The sequence below is a fragment of the Anomalospiza imberbis genome, chromosome 17 (assembly GCF_031753505.1).
Source record: "Anomalospiza imberbis isolate Cuckoo-Finch-1a 21T00152 chromosome 17, ASM3175350v1, whole genome shotgun sequence".
NCBI lineage: Eukaryota > Metazoa > Chordata > Aves > Passeriformes > Viduidae > Anomalospiza > Anomalospiza imberbis.
The window spans coordinates 745,995-767,119 of NC_089697.1; the positions used below are offsets into that span (position 1 = coordinate 745,995).

The 21,125-nt window shown below is 53.4% G+C and overlaps 1 protein-coding gene across 1 annotated transcript; it reads right to left on the reverse strand.

The window, feature by feature from the left end:
- Positions 1-8,215: 8,215 nt before the first annotated feature.
- On the reverse strand, positions 8,216-18,969 carry LOC137484408 (centrosome-associated protein CEP250-like). Its single transcript, XM_068208282.1, has 16 exons — positions 18,955-18,969; positions 17,960-18,007; positions 17,578-17,810; positions 16,986-17,139; positions 15,481-15,671; positions 14,048-14,175; positions 13,701-13,870; positions 12,780-12,956; positions 12,467-12,481; positions 12,030-12,164; positions 11,610-11,753; positions 10,867-11,147; positions 9,954-10,113; positions 9,134-9,377; positions 8,352-8,506; positions 8,216-8,296 (listed from the first exon to the last, which is right to left on the reverse strand). Exons 1-16 carry the CDS (start codon positions 18,967-18,969, stop codon positions 8,216-8,218), a joined length of 2,331 nt encoding a protein of 776 aa, XP_068064383.1.
- Between the last annotated feature and the right edge of the window lie 2,156 nt (positions 18,970-21,125).

Consider the following 21,125-nt stretch of genomic DNA (forward strand, 5'->3'; position numbering starts at 1 on the left):
GAGCAGTGCGCAAGATGGGGAACGTGGATTGCTGTCAGCTCATAACACTTGTCTCTGCTGCTCCTTTCTCCTCATAGATTCCCCTCTCCATGGGAGACAGTCCTGCACCAACTTTCCCAATGTGGGTCCTTCCCACGGGCTGCAGTTCTCTAAGAACTGCTCCAGCAAGGTGCCTTTCCCTGGGGTCCAGTCCTTCAGGAACAGCCTGCTCCAGTGTTCTGCCAGCTCCTGCATGGACTCCTCTCCACAGAGCATAGCCCCTGCCAGGAGCCCGCTTGTGGCAAGCACATTTCTCTCTCTCTCAGGATTTTTCTTAGAGGTGCACAGAGAGAGAGAAGGAGAAAACAGTTTCTATTTCTGCTCCTTGTTTTTCCTTGTGGAATGTGTTTGGAGAGTTGTTTACCTGGGGTGATTGCTGGATTGGATTCTGGTCAGAATTGTTTGGGCCTGATGCCAATCGGATCCACCTGTGTCTGGACTCTGGAGAACAGGGTCACAAGCTGTTGGTTAGTTAGATTTAGTAGTGTTAGAGAAAGTAGCATGTAGTTTTAGTATCCTCCTTTATATAGTCAATGAATGTATTATAGCATAGTTATAATAAAGAAATCGTTCAGCCTTCTGAACTGAGTCAGACATCATCATTCTTCCCACTGGGTTCGCCTGCCTTTACAATACCTGCTGGAGCGTGGGCTCCTTCCAGGCTGCAGATCCCTTCAGGGCATCCCCACCCGCTGTGCTGTGGGCTCCTCACATGGGCTGCACTGGGGATCTGTTCCTCTGCTCACCTACACGGGCTATGGGTCAAAATCCACTGTTGCTCTCCCATCTTCTTCCTCCCTGCCAGCTGTTGTTGCACAGCAGTGTTTAGCCCTTTTTTAGTACCTAATCCCAGAGGCCCTCCCAGCATCACTGGTTGGCTCAGCCTTAGCCAGTGGCAGGTCCCTCCTGGAGCCCTCTGGAGCCGGCTCTGCCCAACACGGGAGCAGCTTCTGGTGTCTTCTCATAGAGGGTCACCCTGCGGGCCCCTGCTACCCGGATGTGACCACGCAAACCTGCGACAAGGATGATGAGGCAGTACCAAAGGGAGCATGGGGTTCTCAAGAAAAGCATGAGGTAGGGGAAGCAGCAAGAGGAGCTTAAAAGTTTCAAGGAGCTGGAGTCATTGCCATAGGCCCAGAGACCATCACCAAAGTCCCAGTGTGACTCTGCTGGTATGAGGCCAAGGACATGGCCTGCCCCTGGGCCAGGGCAATCCCAAGCACAGACTCAGGCTGGGCAGGGCAGGGGTTGAGAGCAGCTCTGAGCAGAAGGACTGGGGCATGTTGGTGGACAGAAGTCCCAGTGTGCCCCAACCCCTTGCGCTGTCACCCAGAAAGCCCCATGTCCTGGGCTGGCCCCACAGAGTGGGCAGCAGGGGACAAGGGGGATTCTGCACCTCTGCCCTGCTCAGGTGAGACCCCACCTGCAGAGCTGCCTCCAGCCCTCGGGTCCAGCATCAGAAGGATGTGGAGCTGCTGGAGTGAGTCCAGAGAGGCCAAAGAGATGCTCCAAGGTCTGGAGCCCCTCTGCTCTGAGCCGAGCTGGGAGAGCTGGGAGTGTTCAGCCTGGAGAAGAGAAGGCTTCAGGCAGACCTTAGAGACATTTCCAATGCCTAAAGGGACTCTAAGAGAGCTGAGGGCTGACCTTGGACAAGGGCTTGGAACGCCAGGACAAGGGGAATGGCTTTCCACTGGCAGAGGGCAGGGTTAGAAGAAACTCTTCCCTGTGGGGATGGTAAGACACTGGCACAGGTTGCCCAGAGCAGCTGTGGCTGTCCCGTCCCTGCACGTGTCCGAGGCCAGGTTGGAGGCGGCTTGGAGCAACCTGGTCTGGTGGCAGGTGTCCCTGCCCATGGCGGGGGGTGGAATAGGATGAGCTTTGAGGTCTCTCCAGCCCAAACCAGTCGGGGATTCTATGCTGAGGTGAAACATCACCATAGTTGATGACAAATCCAGGGGTTGCCAAGCTGCCATGGCATCATGTCCATTGAGTGGTCCCTGGCAAGGTCAAAGGGCAGCTCCTGAGGAGACAGGGTCATCTGACTGGGCCAAAGCTGCAGAAGTGGGATGCCATCACTCAGTGCTGAAGGCTCACTGTCAGGTGCCCTGACCCTTGACCGGTAGAAGCTGGAGGCTCTTGTGCCTTCAAGGCGGGGCAGCCTGAGCACATGGCTTCTGCCTCTCCTGCCTGTGGTTCTCCCCTGTCTGGGCAAGGGATGCGAGCTGAGCTGAGGCTGGACATGACATCAGTGCGTGGCATGTCTGTCAGCCGCAGGGACCACAGAAATGGGGGTGGCTCCAGCCAGGAAGACGCATTGCTGCCACTCACCGTGACAGAAAACGTGGAAAACAGAAAGTGTTGGTTGCAAAATACAGCTTAAAGACTAACTAGCAAATGAGATAAAAGAATGTAAAAGTAGACAGACGGGATGTTGAACAGAGCTGGAAGCAGTGGAAAAACAGATTATAAGGCACCCAAGTGGGTTTTGTGGCAAAGTTATGTAACAAGAAACAACAGTGCATGCCCTAAGAGAAGTTCAAGGCAAGGGCACTTCCAGTTTTGAGGGCTCACTGTGAATATGACCACCAGAGACCTCTTTAGATGACCCTCCAAGACCATAAAGGGACTTCCAGCAAGAGGCAGAGGTGGGTAAAATAGTTCTATGAAAAGTAATGTTTATGTATGAGCTAGGAACTACCTTGTGATATGTATGATCATGGTGGAATAAACCCCCTGTTGTAAAGTTTCTTCGATTAGAGGAGACATTCTCTGCATATAAATATTAGTCATTAATCAACAGTAATGCTGGCTCCAGGGATGATCTGGAGTGGGTGGTGTCACCACAGCCTGGCCACTTCATACATCTGATCCAGCAGCACTGAGCCCGCTGGTTTGGGCGGTTTTCCCTTGGCCATTCACTCAGTCCATATCTCACCAGTCGGGCTGTAAGGGGACTGCGTGGCTGCTGAATGTTTTGCAATGTCGGGCAACACCATGCCTGGTCTCCCGTAATTTGCAGAGTCGCTCAGGTTGGCCAGGCACCATGTCCCTGTGCTAAATCTGTGCTGGCTGTTCCCAATGCCCTTCTCTCTCAGTTGCTTGAAAGGGTGTCCAGGAGGATTTGCTCCATCACTTTCCCAGGGATTCCAAAGCAGCTGATTAGCCTGTAGGTCTTCAGACCCTCCTTTGTGCCCATCTTTAAGACTGCTGTAGTTCTCAGGAAGTTCTCAGGAACCACCTGCACTGGCCAGGCTCTTCTGAAGACAATGGACAGCTGACGTAGCTTCCTCCAGTCCTTAGACCTGGTGTATGCCTGGCTTAAGATTCTAACTATTCTCCCTAACTATTCTCCCCCTTCCCTACTGCTGTGGCATATGAATGTGAGAGACACAAGCTAGAAGCAAGTGAATTGGGTTTATTGCAAAGTTAAGACATTATTTATACATTTTATTGTGAGAAACTGTGCTCAGCAGTTTGCTCAAAAGCGGTTGCAGGCCTGTAATAAATCCGTCCTTTTGACGGCTTGTTCTTCTTCTCACAAGGTTTACAGGCTTGACAATCAGGACGCCTTTCCAGTTTTCAGATCGTGTGTAATCAGCTTTCTTCCCCATTTCTCAGCATTCTTGCTCACATGATGCAGGGCAGGCTTCCTCTTAACTCCATAACTGCTTCCACAGCAATGTCTGTACACGCCCCCTGGATAACTTGATTCTTCTTCCACATCCCTCCTTTCTGAGATGAGGTTGGTCAGAAGTTTCCGGTTCACTTGATCTCCTATCACCCAGGGTTGTGATTCTGCTTTTCACTTTGCTAAGTTATTTTAAATTATGCCCTCAACCCTTGACCTTGTATGTCACACCAGTCTGGCACAGTTCCTCTGCAGGTGACCTCCACTGTCACCAACAACAGGACCTCTTTTCCTTTAGCCACTGCCAGTGAGAGGGAGCATGGATCATTACATTTTTTCCCACTTAAGATATGGAGCAGAAATCCCTGTTGTAAATCCTGCCAATTCTTTCTGAATTTGTGCATACAAGCAAAGACGCCTTGCACAGAATCTACCTTCTTGGAACCCTGGAGATCAGTGGCACAAAGTCTAGCGGTGGAGCCTGGAGGACAATGCTGAGTCCAGTCCTTGCTGACACCTTTGTCAGTAAACTGGGTGATGGGGCCAGGGGGTGCCCTCCCACAAACCGGGAGCGGTGGCTGCTCTGCCAGAGAGAAGTGCTGCCATCCCGAGGGACAGTTCAACAAGGGTGACAGTTCTATGACAGGTGCTGAGTCCTGTCCTTGGGAAGGAACAACCACAGGCACCGGTATCTGCTGGGGGCCACCCGGTTGAAAAACGAAAGTTTGGCAGGGTCCTGCTGGACACCAGGATGCCCACGGGCCAGCAATGTGCTCCTGCAGCAATGCAGAACAGCGTCCTGGGCTGCACCGGGAGCTGCGACACAGCTGCTGGAGGGAGGGGATCCTTTCCCTCTGCTCCACAGCAGTGAGGCCAGCCCTGGAGTGCTGGGCCCAGAGCTGGGCTGCCCAGTACAGGAGACAGGGACAGACTGGACAGAGTCCAGCACAGGGCCATGAAGGTGACGGAGGGACTGGAGCATCTCTGCCGTGAGGAGAGGCTGAGAGAGCTGGCACTGCCCAGCCTGGAGCAGAGCAGGCTCAGAGCATCTCATCCCTGGGGATAAATACCCGGGGGGAGGCTGCAGAGGGGACAGAGCCAGGGACATTCCAGGGGCCTCGGGCACCAAGTGACACACAGGAGGGGCTCTCTGAGCTCAGGAGGCACTTCTGCACTGGGAGGGTGGCCGAGCACTGGTGCAGGTGCCCAGGGAGGTGGTGGAGTCTCCATCCCTGGAGAGACTCAAAAGCCACCTGGACACATCCTGGGCAGCTGGCTCTGGGTGGCCCTGATGGAGCAGGGGCTGGGCAAGGTGACCTGCAGAGGTGCTTCCAGCCTCCCCCGGCCTGAGATTCTGGGACTCTGAGAATAATCAGGCTGCAGTTTCCTAAGGACAAATGACAAAGCTCCACACATGGCAGGTTTCTCCTGCTCTCACCAAAGTGGTTCATGTCACATGTCTCCCTTCTGCAGATTCCACCCTGGAGTGAGGATGCTTCTCAAGGTCATGCCTTGAGGCTGAGAGAAATGTTTGCCCGTGGTCCTTGCTTTGGGTGAGTAGCATCAATCTTCAAGAATTGGTTTTGCTGGCTTGACTAGAATTGCTACAATGTTGCTTCAAAACATAATGCACTATACTGGAAGTTATAGGTCTCTGTACTGGGTAGTAAATAACCCTGATAAAGATCTATTAGTTTAATCATGATCATCATAAACTCTTTATTTTTCTATAAATATATCTTTCATCCTATGGAACACAGTTGTGTAAAGGTTCAATTTCACCTATACTATCCTTTAAACATAAACTACTGACTAAGTCTAAGACTGCATCCAGCTGCACCCTGGCTCCTCTCTGAGTCGTTCAGGAAGCAAGGAGGTCCCTTCTGCACCTTGTGTCTCCTGCCTGCTCCCTGCATAGCTCTCCAGGTGGTCCTGTCGGTCTTGGGCCAGCTGTGACTGCAGCAGGGACACCTGAAAGAGGCACAAGGCCCGGCTCAGACAAGCCCACGCTGGCAGGAGCACCTGCAGCCCCACGGTACCGGCTCTCGGGGCAGACACAGCCTCCAACTCCAGCCCTCACCAACTCTCTGCCCTGGGGCAAGGGGAAGGGAAAAGGCTCCCACACAGAGCAGAGCTCAGATGATCAACAGGTCCAGTTCAAGGCTGGCAAAGCCTTCCCACGGACATCCCCCAGCCACCACAGGTCTGTTAGAGAGAGTTCCCACGGGATTTAGGAACCCAACTCTGATTTCCAAATTTGGGCCACTGACCCCTTTCTCCACAGGCTGTGCATCAGCAGGAGGGCTGCTGCTTCCCTGAGCTACTGGAGGAGTCTTCTGTTGTAGAAGTCGACGATTTCGATAGGCAGGCTTGTGGACAGGAAACGTAAAGCAATCTGGGGGGAACACTCTCCTAAAAGTTCTGTTTCTTCTCCTTTCAGGTTCCACCTGCACGTTGGATGGGAGAGAGGGTCACAGAAACCTGTCAGCAAACACGGAGCAAAAAGACCTGTGGACATCATGGCAAGGAGATCTCTGCTCTGAGACCCTGAATTGCACTAGACAACACTGGGGGCAAAAAGCTCTCGCTGGGGGCTGTGCAAGAGAGGCCAGTGTGTGTGCGGGGACACAGGGCCAGGGAGGGAGGCAGCGGAGTGAAGGTGCCCTTGTGAAAGCCATGGGCTGCCCCAAGAGAGAGGACAAACAAAAGGGTGTGCCCACAGCAGGGACAGGGAGAGGCAAGGAAACAAGCAGAGGTCTCCAAAGCACTGCCTGGGCTAACGTGCCAAGTTCCAGAGGAGCCTGAGGCTCGGCAGAGGCAGTGAAAGCCCAATTTACCCGCTCGCCACTTCTGGGCTCAGTGGTTAATTCAGGCCTCTCTCTCTTCTCCTCTTCTAGTGATGCAATTGGTTGCTTGGATTCCAGGATGGTCCCTGAGCCACGTAACAGCTGTTCCACTTGTGCTCCAACAGCCTGCAGGGTATTTAGAGAGGAGATGATGCCCATATTTCAAACACCACAGAAGCTGTCCCTCAGGAATCTCCATCTCAGGAAGCATCCTCGAAGCACCAGCAGTGCAGCTGCTCTTCAGCCCTCTCAGTACAAAACTCAGCTGGGTTTAGTGCATCCCTCTGCTCACCTGCTCCATTACTTCCCACACCAAATCCAAACCCCCATGTGTTGCATGGGCACAGGAAAAGCAGCTCCCCATGCCTAGCTTTTGGCCTGGAGCAGACTGGAACAGTAAGCTCCAGAGCTGGAGCAGTCTTTCTGGGCGAGCCAGGAAACAATCTGGCAGTCAATGGTCTCTGGCTGGAGCCAGGCAGACAGACAAGGCTGCCTGCTGCAGCCCGGGCTGCTTTACCCAAGCAGGCCTGGACTGACAGGGATAGAGACCCACCTCTTCATGGGAAACAGCACTGGAATAATTCAGGGACCCTGGAGTGGACTGAAGGTCAATGCCAGTGCCTGCCTGGATACCAGACTTTCCCATCAGGATGTACAAGTGTTTCATCAGAGTCCCTTTGGCAATTTCACTTTTCTTCAGTGCAGCACTCAGTACTTGGGTGTTCTCTCTCCATTTCTTCAAAGAAGCAGCCCCATGCTCCAACTCTTCCTGCTCGCCTTCTCTCTCCACTTCCCATTCTTGAGTATTTTCCTTATGATATCTTAACTCATCTGCATGCATTTCATTCTTCTCTTCCACATCTCTCATGTGCTGCTGGTTCAATTCCTGTCCATGCTGCCAAAACAGGGAGAAAAAGGGTCACTCATTCGCCCCCTCGGTTTGCTTTTCAGACCAGATCTGGACTCCTGCTGCAGGGGCAGGCACTGGCTGCCCCTCTCTCTCTGCCCCTCGGGATGCTGCAGACCTTTGCTGGTCTTCCCCCCTTGATACCGCTCCTTCCCTCAGCCTGTCCCAGCTTCCTTTCTGCCCTTCCCCAAGCTCTTGCAGCCCCACTCCAGTGCTCCTCTGGGGAGGAGCTGCCAGAACTGCAGCCAGGATTTCAAGTCCATGCTAAGCAGGATTTAGGCAGTGCCACGAGGATGTGCTCTCCATCAGGGAGGAAGGGAAGAGCAAACACCGCCAGCATTTCCTTCCCTGGGCTTGGGCTGACAGCAGTGGTTTTCCAGCTCTGCTGTGTAGAGTTTCCATGGCTCCATCCCCGAGAGCCCCACTGCCCTCTCTTGGAGCAGCAATGGCCAGATCCCTCTGTCATCCTCTGCTGCCACTCAGGACGAGTTCTCCCCTTGCAGGCACACGTCCTGGTGTGGATCAGCACTTGGCTTTCCTCTCTTCTCTCCCCACTGGCTGCTCTCAGATGGCCAAGGCCAAACACCTTTCTATTCACAGCAAACTTGGTCTTCTCACCCCTCCTTCCAGATCCAGATATTTAGGAATCTGGACATGGGTTTGGACACGAGGAATTCCCCAAAGCATGCAATGTCCATAGAGGCAGTGTGGACATTGAGGACTAAAGCTTCTAGGGCACAGAAGCCCAGCATGGAGGAAAATCAGCAGGCTCAGCATTAACTGGCTTTGACATGACTACAACATCTTCTCCTCCTTATTCAGAAGAACGCAGTTGGAGAAGTTTAACTGGAAAAAGGTGCTCCTTAGAACTATTAACTGAATGTGCAAACACAGCTAGGAAATGGCCCTTTGTGGCATCCGCCAATCTCACCAGCACATCCATCCTTTCCTTCTGCAGGCTCTCCAATTTCCTCTGCAGAGATGCCACCTCCTGACGAAGAGTCACAGCCTCTTCCTGCCTTTCACAGGCCTCTTTCTCCAGGGCAGTTTCTCGAGAGGTGTGCTTGACTGCTGCCTCCCACAAATCTGCAGCAGGGAGGGGGAAGGAACAGGAGAAAGGAGAAGGGGAAAAGCAAAGCAAAGGCAAACTGATGTGCATCCTGCAGAGACAACAGCAGTGTCTTCTCTGCCTGCCTGAGTTTGTCAGGCCCTGAGCCCACAAGGGCTCCAAAGCTGACAGAAATGAAGGAAATTTGCAGGCAGAGAAAAAAGCAGGAATGAAAGGGGAAATGTTCAGAGGGATGGGAAAGTGTGTTTGCTCTAGGCCTTGTGCAGAGTGAGCAATCCAAGAGAGACAAAGGAGAGGGGATGCCTGTGCAGCTCTGCTCCAGAGAAGCCAGTAGCCTGGAGGCTCTGGCAGGGCCTGGAGTTTGGGGGAATCGAGCTAAAGCATCCAGCTACAGCTCCTCAGCACAGACACGGCACCTGGAAGGCTCCAGCTGTGCACGGGATCAGCCATGGCACAGCCGGATGGCACTGCCAGCCACAGCATCTTTCTCAAAAAAAAGCTTTCACTGGCACTTGGATGGATAAATCTCCTGCTGGTTGTTTTTCCCCTCTGCCATCTCTGGGCACTTTTCCTCTGCGAGCCATCAGCGAGATCCCCGCAGGTGAGGCAGGATGGGGCAGTGAGTGGGAGAGGAGAAGCTGTACCTTGCTCACTTTGCTCCAGCTGTTTCAGCAGCTCCTGATTGTGGGCTCTGAGATGGTCCCTCTGAGCCTGTGTCTTCCTCAGCTCCAGCTCCACGTCCTTACACTGTATGGCCATGGCCTCTGCTCTTTCCTCAGAGCTCTGGAGCCTCACACGCAGCTCAGACACCTCAGTTTCCAGCAGCTGCTTCTCTTGAGTTGCCTGGTGAGCTGTCTGCTCTATCTCTGCCAGCAGCTTGGCCTGGATCTGGAAGATGGATGCACAGAGCCTCAGGGACAGGGCTGCTCCTGAGGCTGCAGAGTGGGCCGCAGGGAGAGCAGCAAAGAAGAAATGATTTCAGGCAAAAACCATGCCAAAACCAAAAGGCAGAAAAGCAAGGATTCCAAAGGAGACCAATGTAGAGAAAAGAGGGAAAGGGAGGCAATGGGCATCCTTGAGGCTGCAGCTCTGAACAGCAGCTGAGATGGCTGCGCTGGAAGTGCCCTGCCCAGCCTGCCATAGCCACCTCTGTGTCCCCACATTGCTCAGTGCCCGGCACAGGCACCAACTCTGTCTGGGACAACACTGCTAACTGAGGGACACAGAGGCTCCAGAGGAGTCTGCTGCTGCTCCCCTCCCAGATTTCCTGCTGGGAGCCGGGAGAGAACGGTGCAAAACTTGGGCAGCAGACAGCAGATCCAGCCTCGGCCTCAGGGTGCAGCAGCAGCCCCAGGCAGAAGACGGCAGCTGTGCGTGCTGCTGGGAGGGGAAAGAGGTTGGGGCCTCCAAGGCAAAGGTGCTGTTGTGTGTCCCTGGAGAAGAGGATGCCACTGCACAGCTTACCTGGGTGTTGAGCTCCTGCCTTTGTCTTCTATGCTCAGAACAGAGCTGCTCTGCCTGCTTAAGAGCAGAAAATAACCGAGATACGCGATTGTTCAGCAGCAGGTTCTGTTTTTCCAGAGTTCTGAGGCGCTGGTTCTTCTCCTCCAGAGACACTATCAGCCTAGAAGGGAAGCAAGCAACTCATTGCTACACGGTATCAGATTTTATAAACTCTCAGGACTTGCAGCACCTCAGGGAAAAACTCCTCTGTCTGATGAGGTCTGTCTAAACAACTTGGCTGTTTGTTCTCCCTGCAGTCAAAGCCCAGCATGTGCCTACTCTGCTTTTGGCCCTAAAAGAACAGGGAGTTCCTGCCTACATGCCCTACCTTCTTTTTGAGGTGGGAATGTGAATACAAACCTAACAAAGTCTTGCAATGAAGACGCCCTCCAGGCACCGGGGCCCATTTTATGAGGAACCATGCAACAGAGCCGCTCTTGTTGCTGGGCTGCCTCCGAGGGCAATCTGGCCTAGATCAGCAATCAGGGCCTTCAGATGGTTCTGCCCAGAAAAAGCATCAGAGGCCAGGCTGATCCACATCCCAGAGGCTTCAAGTTACAGGACCCAAGGTGGAGCTGATGGATGTATCCAGCTCCTTACAATGCAGCTCGGGCAGTGTCAACACACCCACCTAAAAACACAATACCCCCTAGAGGGAAAGAGCTACCCCCAAATCCTTTCTCTGCAGAAAAACTCTGTTTGAAGTCTTAAAAGTAAAGAAAATGAAAGACAACATCCAGACAAGGAGAAGTGTCTGCACGGAGAGTTCAGAATCTGCCACTTAGGAAATGCTGCCAGAGCCCCTGGCAGGTGCAAAGAGGGCAAAGAGGGAATCCATTCACCACAATGCAGAGTCCCACAGGCTTTCATTTACCTGGCTTTTTCACTCTCTAGGACATCCACCGAAGCCTGCAATTCTGAATTTTGCTGAGCCACTTCTTCCCAGCGATTCCTTTCCCTCTTCAAGGACTCCACATGCACTTGCAGCTCCTTGTTCAGATTTTCTGCCTCCTCCAGGATCTTCTGGACGTGTTCAACCTCCGACAGCTTCTGCCTGGACTCTTCCTGGGCCTCCCTCACCTCTTGCTGGGCTCTCTGGACAGTCGTTTCCCGGGACTCTCGGGAGGCTGCCAGCTGAGATGTCAACTCTCCCACCTCCAGTCAAAGGGAACAAAGCAGTCAGGGGCTGCAGCCACAGCTTGTCACTGTCAGCCACAGCACAGGCTGAGAGGAAAGGCAAAGGACGACTTTCCATTTCTCCCTGTCCTGAGAGCACCAGATTCACACTGGATATGGACAACTTGTTTCAGTCTCTAAGAGGCCCACCACCAAGGGCACCTGAAAAAGCACCTCCCAAACCAAGGCTGGCAAGGAGAGGCCAGCAGGAATCCATGCTGATGGTTGCTGGCCAACAGCCCAGAGGACTAGCCCAGCTGTCCAGAGCAGCAGCTGAGATTCAGCAGAGCACTGTGTGTCCTACAGAGCAGCTGCCATGGAGCCCCCAGAGCCCGAGACAGCCCCAGGGATCACCCCACCAGCTGCTGCTCTGCCATGGAAAAGCAAGAAGGCCACAGACCCCTCGCTGCATGGCTGCCATGCCAGTGCTGTTTCACTCACCTGCTTTTGTAGAGCCTCCCTCTGCTCAAGGAGCAGATTCATTTCCTCTTTGAGGCCGTGTAGCTCTTCCTTGTGCCTCCTCTGCACTGCCTGGACTTCACTGCGAGCTTCCTGCAGCTCAGCTTGCAGATTTGCCTTGATGGTCTGGCAACAAAATGCAGAGCAACTTCCTGGGACCTGCCCTCAGGCTCAGCTTGTTCCACGTGCTGCCTCAAAATCCCATTCCTTCAGCTGCTTCTTTTGGCTTCTCTAGCCAGCTCTGCTTCCACTGCAAGCCTTCCTTCCTGGGGCTGAGCTCTGGAGCTTACCAGGCTCTGTGCTCCCAGGGCCTGAAGCAGCCCTTGCCTCCTCAGTCCCAGGAGCTGCCTTTTGTGCCCTTGTCCCTGCCCTGCCCTCTGTTGCCTGCCTACTCACACTTACCTGCCCCTTCTCTTGCAGCTCTTTCACCTCCTGCCTGAGCTGCTGGACCTGCTGGTGGGCTCGGCTGAGCTCTCCCTGAGTCTGGAGCAGTGCCTCTGATAAAGCACTCTTCTCCTTCTGCTCTTCCAGCAGCACCTGCACCGAAGGAAAGAGCAGAGGGCTTCACACTTCTCCTGCAGCATCCATGTGGCAGAGGCAAAGACTGATGGGCTCGCGTGCTCTCACAGCACTCGGCTGCTGCTCCCCTGGGCCACTGCCTGCCCCGGGGCCAACACAGCTTCCCAGGAAGTGACTTAAAACACAGCCCAGAAGACATCTCTGGGTTACTGTTCAGAAATACTCCAAGCAAGTCTTTAAAAAGATTTTTCTCTTGTCAATGTTGCTGCTGCACCCCCCTCACCCCCCGTTTCCACATAAGAAAAGAGCTACAAACTCACTTTGGCTGTGAACACCTACCAGTACACACCAAAAGGGGAGCGGAAAGAGAACAGCGAAGGTACCCTGAGGTACATCTTAGAACAACAGAGCACAAGAGCAGCACAAAGATCTCAGCTGATAGCTGATGTTTCTGCCTGGCTTCCTATGAGAGGGCTCATTGCTGGTCCCAAAGACAGCCCCGTTCAGCTTTCACCTCCCCCAGTTCAATGTAGAAGACACGGAGGGCATGCTCCACACAGCCCCATGTCCTGCCATCTCCCACAGCTCCAGCCTTGCAAAAAATCACACCAGTTCTCCTCTCTCAGTCATTACCTGTCGCTTGGCATTTTCAAATCTCCTTAGTTCTTCTTGTTGGGCCAGCAGGGTGGCATCTTTCTGCCTCATCTCAAACAGCACCTTCTTGTGCTCCTGCTCTCTCTCTGCCTTCTCTTTTTCCCATTGCTCCAGCGTCTCCTGCATCTCTGCACGGTGCCTTTCGCGCTCACTTGCCTGAGGAGGGGAGGAGAAATTTGCAAGATGAAGTCCCAGGCAAGCTCCCTGCTGAAAAAGGTGAAGCTTCATCCCTCCCACAACCCCCAACCGGAAAAGGCAACAGCACTCCAGAAACCGTGTCCTGTCATGGAATTCAAAAGGAGGCTCAGCAGGTGCAAGAATCACAGACTCGTGGAATCTCTTCTGTTGGCAAAGACCTTCCCAAGCGTTGAGTCCAAGTGCTCAGAAAAGGAGGTGTCACCTTCCCTTCCCTGACACCCCAGTCACAAGGACTGAAGGACCAGGGACAAGGGGCCTGTTCCCTTTGCTTCCAGCCCAAAGCTAATCCCTCTGTCCACCATGGAAGCACAGCAAGAAAGGAACCGAGTTCCCACGCCTGCAGCCAGCAGCACTGTTGGCATCTGCTCCATGCCGGCAAGTGCTCCACGCTGGCATCTGCTCCGTGCCAGGTGGGACTCAGGGACAATCCTGCCCTGGGCTGCCACGCTTTGGGTGGGCACTGCCCAACCTGCTCTGGAACTCCTCTTACGCCCTCACTGAAGCTGTGGCTGCATTTACTGTCCCAGCACCATCCTGGGGGCTCTCAGGCACCTCCAAGTCCAAGCTGCTGCCTCTGCTGCCCGGTCCAGCAGCGGGAGGCCTTGGCAGAGGATTGCTGCCCTTTCACACCCTCAGGCTCTGCTTGTGCTAAACCAACCCACAGGGCTGGCTTGGACACTCCAGAAGTGTACTGTCCCCTACCAGGTCTTGCAGGAGCTTCTTTATTTCCAGTTGCTGAGCAGTTCCCTGAAGCCTGAGGCCTTTGTGATGCTGCTGCTCTGCCTGCAGGAGCTGTTGAGCTGTGTCTTCCCGTTCCTGCCTCCTGAGAGATCTCTCTGCTTCCAGCTCATCTTGCAGGCACTTCACTTCTCCTACAAACACGACCAACAGCAAGAGTCAGAGTCTTTACTGACTTTACTGACCTCAGGCCCTTTCAGTGCCACCAGCCCCACCACTCCTCAGAAGCTCTGTGGACAGAGGCAGCTTTACAGGGTGCTTAGTTCTCTAGGCAGGGGCAGCACCACAAACAAAGCACACGAGGTTCTCACCTTCTATCACCTCCTTGGCCTGTGTGACTGTGAGCACTTGAGCCTCCAGATGGTTCCTGGTGGTCTCCAGCTGAGATATCTGCTGCTGAGCAGCACTCAGCCTGGATTCCAGGCTCTCCTTTGCTGACCTATGAGTTGCACATACGGAGAGACATGAGTTGCTTGCTCCAGACACCCACAGCCGGGTATTCCAGGACGACGTGGCTCAAGATCCCCACACCTGAGTATGGGAAATGGGCCACGTGGAAATTCGCCCAGGCAAGGCACATTTGTGCCATCTCAACAGCAGAGCAGGGCCCTCTGAGGGACTGCCCAGGCCTTCCCTATGGCCTGGCATAGCACAGACAGCCCAGCCCAACTTGGCCTCAACAGCCAAACCTTCAGTTGCTGATCCTGACCTATGACACTGGCTAGCTGTGTCCAAACAGGCTGGGGCGACGAGCAAAAGCCCAGCCTCTGCTCACAGCCCTTCTCTCATCAGCACTTCCAAGCTTCTCTGCAGGGGGACACAACAGACTCTTGTCCTTGCTGACTGCTGACTTTTTAATGCTCTTGATAATGGACATAAAGGTCCATCATCTTCCAGACACCCTGTATTTATGTGGCTTCAGAACTACTTTGCGTGACACAGTAAAATCTCATGGTCATCTCATAGCAGCACTTGTAAAAAATCAGGACACCCTTTTGTCTGAACAACAACTACCTGAATGCAGGGACTGCAGTTTAAACTCTTGCAAGGTCATGGAGTAGACTTGCCACCTTTATTTTAGTGTTGCGGGGCAAGCAGGCAGTAGCCCGAGGCACTTGTCCTTCTTTACAGAGTGAGAGGGACCATCCAAAGGGAGGTTGGCAGGTTTGGCAGCTGGGTGCCCATCAACAATCAGCAAGAATCCCCAGAGGCTGTTGAGAATTCCAAAGAGCTTTCCCTGCTGCTCTCCAGCCAGCTCTAGGGCCTGTCCCACACTTCTCAAGAGTGTGCTTGGAAGCAGAAAGCCCTCAAGATTTTCAGCAGGAGCCTCTGGCTTCCCCCTGAATGGCAGTGTGCTACCCCCAACGTGCCAAGGTCGGAGCCTGGAATGCTGAAGACGAAGCTTCAGTTCTGAAGATCAGGATCATGTCAAGCTACTTGCTAAGGAATGAGGGACGTTCAATGCCCAGAAGAAGAAACCAAAGCCAAGAGAAACCTGAGGTTTCACTCAGCATCTGCATGGTTTACCTACTACTCAGTTCAGGGCTGGGTGGATTGCTTTGGACTTCCCACAGGAGTGTGCTCGGCAGCACAAACAGGAGCCCAAGGCTCACGAGAGCTTTGCTGGCTTTAGGTGTCAGAAAAAGAACCTTCACATTGTGGCATATTTTTGTTCTTGGGACTCTTCCATATTCTGTCCATGGAATGTAAATAGATCTGAAAAGGTTCTGCTCCCTGCCTTTACCTGGTCTCCTCCAGCTGCCTGGAAAGGTCTTGTTGGAGCCACTCCATGGCTGCCAGTCGGCCCTCAAGGTCAGCCTTCTGGCCCAGCAGCTCCTGCTCTCGGCACACCTGGGCCAGTGCGTGCCCTTGGCCAGAGGATTCCGGGCCCAGCTGCTCCAGAGAGCAGCTCGATGAATCTTGCTCCTGGGAAACCTGGAAGTGGGACAAGGTACAGCTCGAGCCCTTCCTCGGGAGCCCTGTGCAGAGCCAGCCAGTGGCACCTCACAGGCAGCCAGAGGACAAGGAGCACCTGTGCTCTGGGCTCAAAGTTTCACAGCATCTGCCCTATGCAGCTCTGATAGCCGGGGCTGCCAAAAGCCTCTGGCACTGTTACCTTGGAAGTGCTGTGTCAGGCCCTGCTGGCTTGCCTGGGACCAGACAGCTCCTTCCCAACAAACATCCCCACTCCAAACTCCGTGTTGTCACCCAAAAATACTGCATCTTCTGCAACTGCCACTTGGGAAACACAATTATTATCTGGATATATTTCATTGCTGGACATTTTCAGGAAGATTTGTGAAAACAAATTTGCTTGCTGAATCAAGGGGAAATATACAGGATTTCCCCCTGCCACAACAAAACTCTCGTCTAAGTTTCTCCTCCTCACATATTCTACGCAGCTCTCTGCAAGGAGAGGATGCCTCGCCGGGAAATGGCTCTTGTGCTGAGCAGACATTTTGTGACTTGTGGACGCCTGCCTGATGTGGCCAAATCAGAACGTCTGCTGTGCATTTGCCCAACCTATCACATTCCCCAGAACTGAGACTGTCTGACAGAGACCATCAGAAACAAAGCCTTCTCTTGCAGCTATCCTGTAACACCCAATCTAAACCTCCTCTGGCACAGCTTGGGGCTGTTTCCTCTTGTCCTGTCCCTTGTTCCCTGGGAGCAGAGCCTGACCCTCACCTGGCTGCAGCTTCCTGTCACAGAGAGCTGTAGAAGGCAAGAAGGTGCCCCCTGAGCCTCCTTTTCTCCAGGCTGAGCCCCCCCAGCTCCCTCAGCTGCTCCTGGTCACACCTGTGCTCCAGACCCTTCCCCAGCTCCGATCCCCGTTTTAGAGGCTCTGTGGCTGCCCAAAGCAACACATTTTGCAGAAGCACGCAACACTTTGCTGATGAACACGCATATCCCTGGCTCATAAACGCATGTGCCGTCTTGAGCCAGGTGTGCACAGCAGTGTGCCCGTCTTCTCCTGCCAGCAACAGCATCTGGGCTGATCTGGCTGCCACAACTCCCCCTCCCACAGGTGCTGCCGAGCAATAAGGTGTTCAGAGCCGTGCTAACATCATCCCTCTCCTGCTGCAGCAGATCCCTCTGAAGCTGCAATTCCTCCAATGACTGCCTCTTGACTTCCAGCTCGCTCTGCAACAATGGGTCTTCTCCCTCGAGTGCAGCCAAGTCCTCCAGTGTAGAAGAAGGGGCAAGACGAGTTTTCAAGGGAAAACCAGTCTCATTTCCAAAACCAACCTCCATCCTGTCCTGCTGCTCTGCCTGTTCGGCCTGGGCTGATGCTTCCTTCCGCTGCTTGGTGTTCTTCAGATGCAGACACAAGGCTCCTGTCTCCGGGATTCCAGTGCATTGCAGCAGCATTTCCCTGGACTTCTCAAGGTTTGCACAGTCACTGCAGAGACAAGGCTCAGTCAGAAGAATCAAGAGGCCTGAAGAGTCAGCAATGCCATTTTCAGCTCTCCAGGATGGAGCTGGGGGCAGTGGGCTAAGGAAGACCTTGCTCTTTCCCTCCCAGGAAAATCCTCCAGAGGCTGCCTTCTTTCAGTGAGAAGCTATGGCTGGGCAGGGGCACTTAAAGAACAGAATTCAGGGAAGCAGCACGGCGAGAAGGAGTCTCCTATTCCAACATGGCTCTGCAGCTCCCAGACAGCCTTGGGAGTCACAGAAGAGCATGGAAAAACCAGACAGGACGATGCTCGAGGGCCACACTGAGGACTACACATGGTAGGCAGGTGACTTCTTCACCAGGGACTCCTCTGAACTCCCCGGCCTGGAAGCAGATTGTTTCTGGAATGCAGGAGGAGGAGGAGGAGGAGGAGGAAAGACTCACCTACTGATTTCTTCTAGCAGAGAGTCTATCAGCTGGCAGCGGCTTCTGATCCTCTGAGTTCTCTCCTCCATTTGATCAAAATGCCGCTGCATGCGCCCCCAGTTCTCTGTAGCTTCCCGAACCAATTCAAAAGGATGCTGTTCATCAGTGGATGTCAGAGTCGAGAGGATGTTCCCAGGATTGTCGGTGCAGATGATGGAATTGGCCATGCTGTCACTGTCGCCTACCAGCGCCTGAAAGCCCACATCCAGCTGTTAGTCAGGTGTTCTGTTCCCATTCCAAAGCAGCACTGAGATACCTCTTTTCTGATCCCACAAGAACCAGCATCCATTCATGGAGAACCAGTTTCAAAATGCCAGCCAGCTCAGCACACTTTACTCACCTCAGGGGCTCCGGAGGAACGTCCCTGCTGAGAAAGCCCTTGAGCTCCCTGCAAGAGCACGGGGAAGAGCACACTCAGACTGCATGGCTGCCCCTGAGGCAGTCGCCTCTGAGTGCCTCCCAGCCTGTCCCAGAGCACAGCAATTCCAGCTGAGCTCTTCCTCCCCTCCTTGGGAATATTTTCAGCCCAGTAGTTTGACAGCAGCAGAAATGAACATGCTGGAAGGTGTTTCATCACTTCTAAGAGCACCAGAAGGGGAGTTGCCCAGAGCCCCAGCCAGTCTGGCCTTGAACACTCCCAGGGATCCAGGGGCAGCCACAGCTTCTCTGGGAAACCTCAAGCCTGGGTGCCAGGGCCTCAGCACCCTCAGAGGGCAGAACTCCCTCCCAATATCCCATCCATCCCTGCCCTGTCTTGGTGGGAAGCTTTTGTCATTTGTCCTGTCCCTGCAGGCCTCTGGCTTAAGTCCATCTCCAGCTCTCATGCAGCCCTTTCATGCATTGGAAGGGGCTCTAAGGTCACCCTGGAACCTTCTCCAGGCTGGACAACCCCAACTCTTGCATCCTTTTCCCTTGCCACTGGTGCTCCAGCCCTTGGAGCATCTTCCTATCATGCTTGTGACCTCCTCTGGGCCACTAGGGATCATTTCAGAGATGTCTGGGAGAAACTCATTCTGGACTCTGGGAAGCACTGAGGCTGTGCTGTAATTTGGGTGAGGGGAAGGCAATGAAAAGCTGCTCCCTTGTTTGTGCCCACAGCCTCCAGTGGGACAAGGATGGAGGAGGAGATGTGGCTGTGCTCTGGGATGGCCAGGAGCCACCCATTCCCTCCCACACCTGTCCCCACAGCGAGCACCAAAGCTGCTGCCAGCTCCGGAACAGCCAACTGTTAATCCCTTGCTATTGCCAAAGGGAACTGTTCCCCGAGGCCCAGCCCAGGCCCTCCCAGGTCCCTGCTGGGCTTGGCACAAGGAGAGCAGTGGCTTTCTCACTCACCCGCCGGGTCTCCATCCTCCCCTTGGCACGAGCAGAGAGTAAACAGCAATGCCCAAAGGCCCTTGGCCCTAGCAGGGTCTAAACCCCAATATCCAAAGGCCCTTGGCCTTAGCAGGGTCTAAACCCCAATATCCAAAGGCCCTTGGCCTTTGCAGGGTCTAAACCCCAATATCCAAAGGCCCTTGGCCTTTGCAGGGTCTAAACCCCAATATCCAAAGGTTCTTGGCCTTTGCAGGGTCAATAGCACACAATCCACGTGCCCTTGGCCTTTGCAAAGTCCAAGCCCCAGAGCTCATGAGCTGTTGACAGCTCCAGGGTCCAAACCCCAATAGCCAGGAGCTGTTGGTTGTCGCCAGGGTCTAAGCCCCAACATTCCATGGCCTTTGTGACAGTTCTCGGGCTCCAACCCCCAACATTCCATGGCCTTTGTGACAGTTGTCAGGCTCCAACTCCCAACATTCCATGGCCTTTGTGACAGTTCTCAGGCTCCAACTCCCAACATTCCATGGCCTTTGTGACAGTTGTCAGGCTCCAACTCCCAACATTCCATGGCCTTTGTGACAGTTGTCAGGCTCCAACTCCCAACTTTCCACAGCTTTTGCGATGGTTACCAGGGTCCATAGCCCAGCATTCCAGGGGCTCTTGGAGAGGCCCTCCCTGGCTCTCCCCCCATCCCAGCTTCCTGCCGGTCCTGGTGTTAAAAGCAGGCGAACTGGAGCCAAGACATTTTAAAAGGCCTGGGCCTGTTTATTAAAAACAAAGACAACTGAAGACGAGGCCCCAGGATAAGCCCAGGGCCTCAGGGGCAAGTCAGAGATCCAAGTAACTCTGTGCTACACAGGGAGTTTCTGTGGATACTGATTCTGCAGAAAGACCCGGGTGCTCGGCACCCAGGGGTTTTTAAAGTCTCTGAAAGGTGCGAGACTGGTGCACTTTTGATCCACTTGTTGATTGGTCCACCTCCTGGTAGCTGGTTGCTCCATAAGACAGCGCATTCCTGGCCAATCATCCTGGAATTCTGAGGCACTATTGGCTGGTTAGTCCCCCAGTCATAGGTTGAGTTGCTGACATCGCTCCATGATGTAACCCGTCTAGAAGATTCTTGCCTTGACACCTTTTCCGACCCCTCTTTTCCGTGATTGACAGCTATGCACGCACACTTGACCGACAATACCTTTAACTTTGTAACTTACTACATCAATTCCAACAATTAATTATATTAATTAGCAATTCATTACAACTCATTAAAACGATGAACTATTATTAAGCCGGCCTATTAAAACAAATTTATTTATACCACTGGCACGGGCCCTGCCTCCCCCGTGTCCCCAGAGCCCTGTTGGGCAGCTGGGCAGGGACCTGGCTCATAACATGAGTTCAAAGTTGCTGGTGCAGACAGTGTCAGTTTTAAGGCTCAGCGTTCTCAAGACCTGCAGGCTCTTTAGGGATGCGCTTGGTTCCTGAGTTACAGGAATTCTTCTGTCTTTCCTGACAAAGGAGAGATGGAAGAAAAAGCCTGCAAAGGTTCTTGCTGCTGACAAATATTCATGAAAGTAAAGCTTTGCCTTTAGAACAGCCGCATGAGGAGGAAGAATGGTGTTTCAGGGGCTTTTCAAATTCCTACAGAGAAATGCCAAGAGCTGCAGTGTTTAAGGCTCATAAAAGTGATTAAGAATGCTGAGACAACCACAGGTGCATTTTTTTTCTCTGCTCTCTGTTTGGCAATATATCACTAGGTTTTCTAGGCAGAAGAAAAGTCTTGCTGCTTACATCAGAGATTCCTCTCTAGGAACAGACCTTCAAGAACTAAATGAGCCTGCTTGTAAAAGCTTTGGCAGGTATTTTTTGCCCTCATCTTCGATAGCGTTCGTCTGTGACCTAGGGAGGAATTTTGTGCCCCAGTTGACAGGAATTGCCTTCTGAGCAGGGCACAAATCCTGCGTGGAAGAGAAGAGCTGCACCTGCCTTCTGCAGGGCCTGTCTCTCCAGAGACGGACAGCCCCTGGATGTCACTGCCAAGTTAAGGTTCAGAGACCGATGCAGCTTCAAGTGTCTGCTTCCACAAGAGCAGCTTTGGGCTCCTTGAGCAGAGCTGCAAAGGAGCAGGACAGCTCCTGCTGAAGGTCTGACAGCTCCTGCCTGGTCCTTGCACAGCTCTCAGTGTAGTTCTG

Coding starts and splice junctions, on each gene's coding strand:
- LOC137484408 (XM_068208282.1), bottom strand. Junction 17,140..17,577: donor CTGCTAGAAGAAATCAGTAG/GTGAGTCTTTCC, acceptor TTGTCTCTGCAG/TGACTGTGCAAACCTTGAGA. Junction 15,672..16,985: donor AGCAGCAGGACAGGATGGAG/GTTGGTTTTGGA, acceptor TCCCACTTCCAG/GTTTCCCAGGAGCAAGATTC.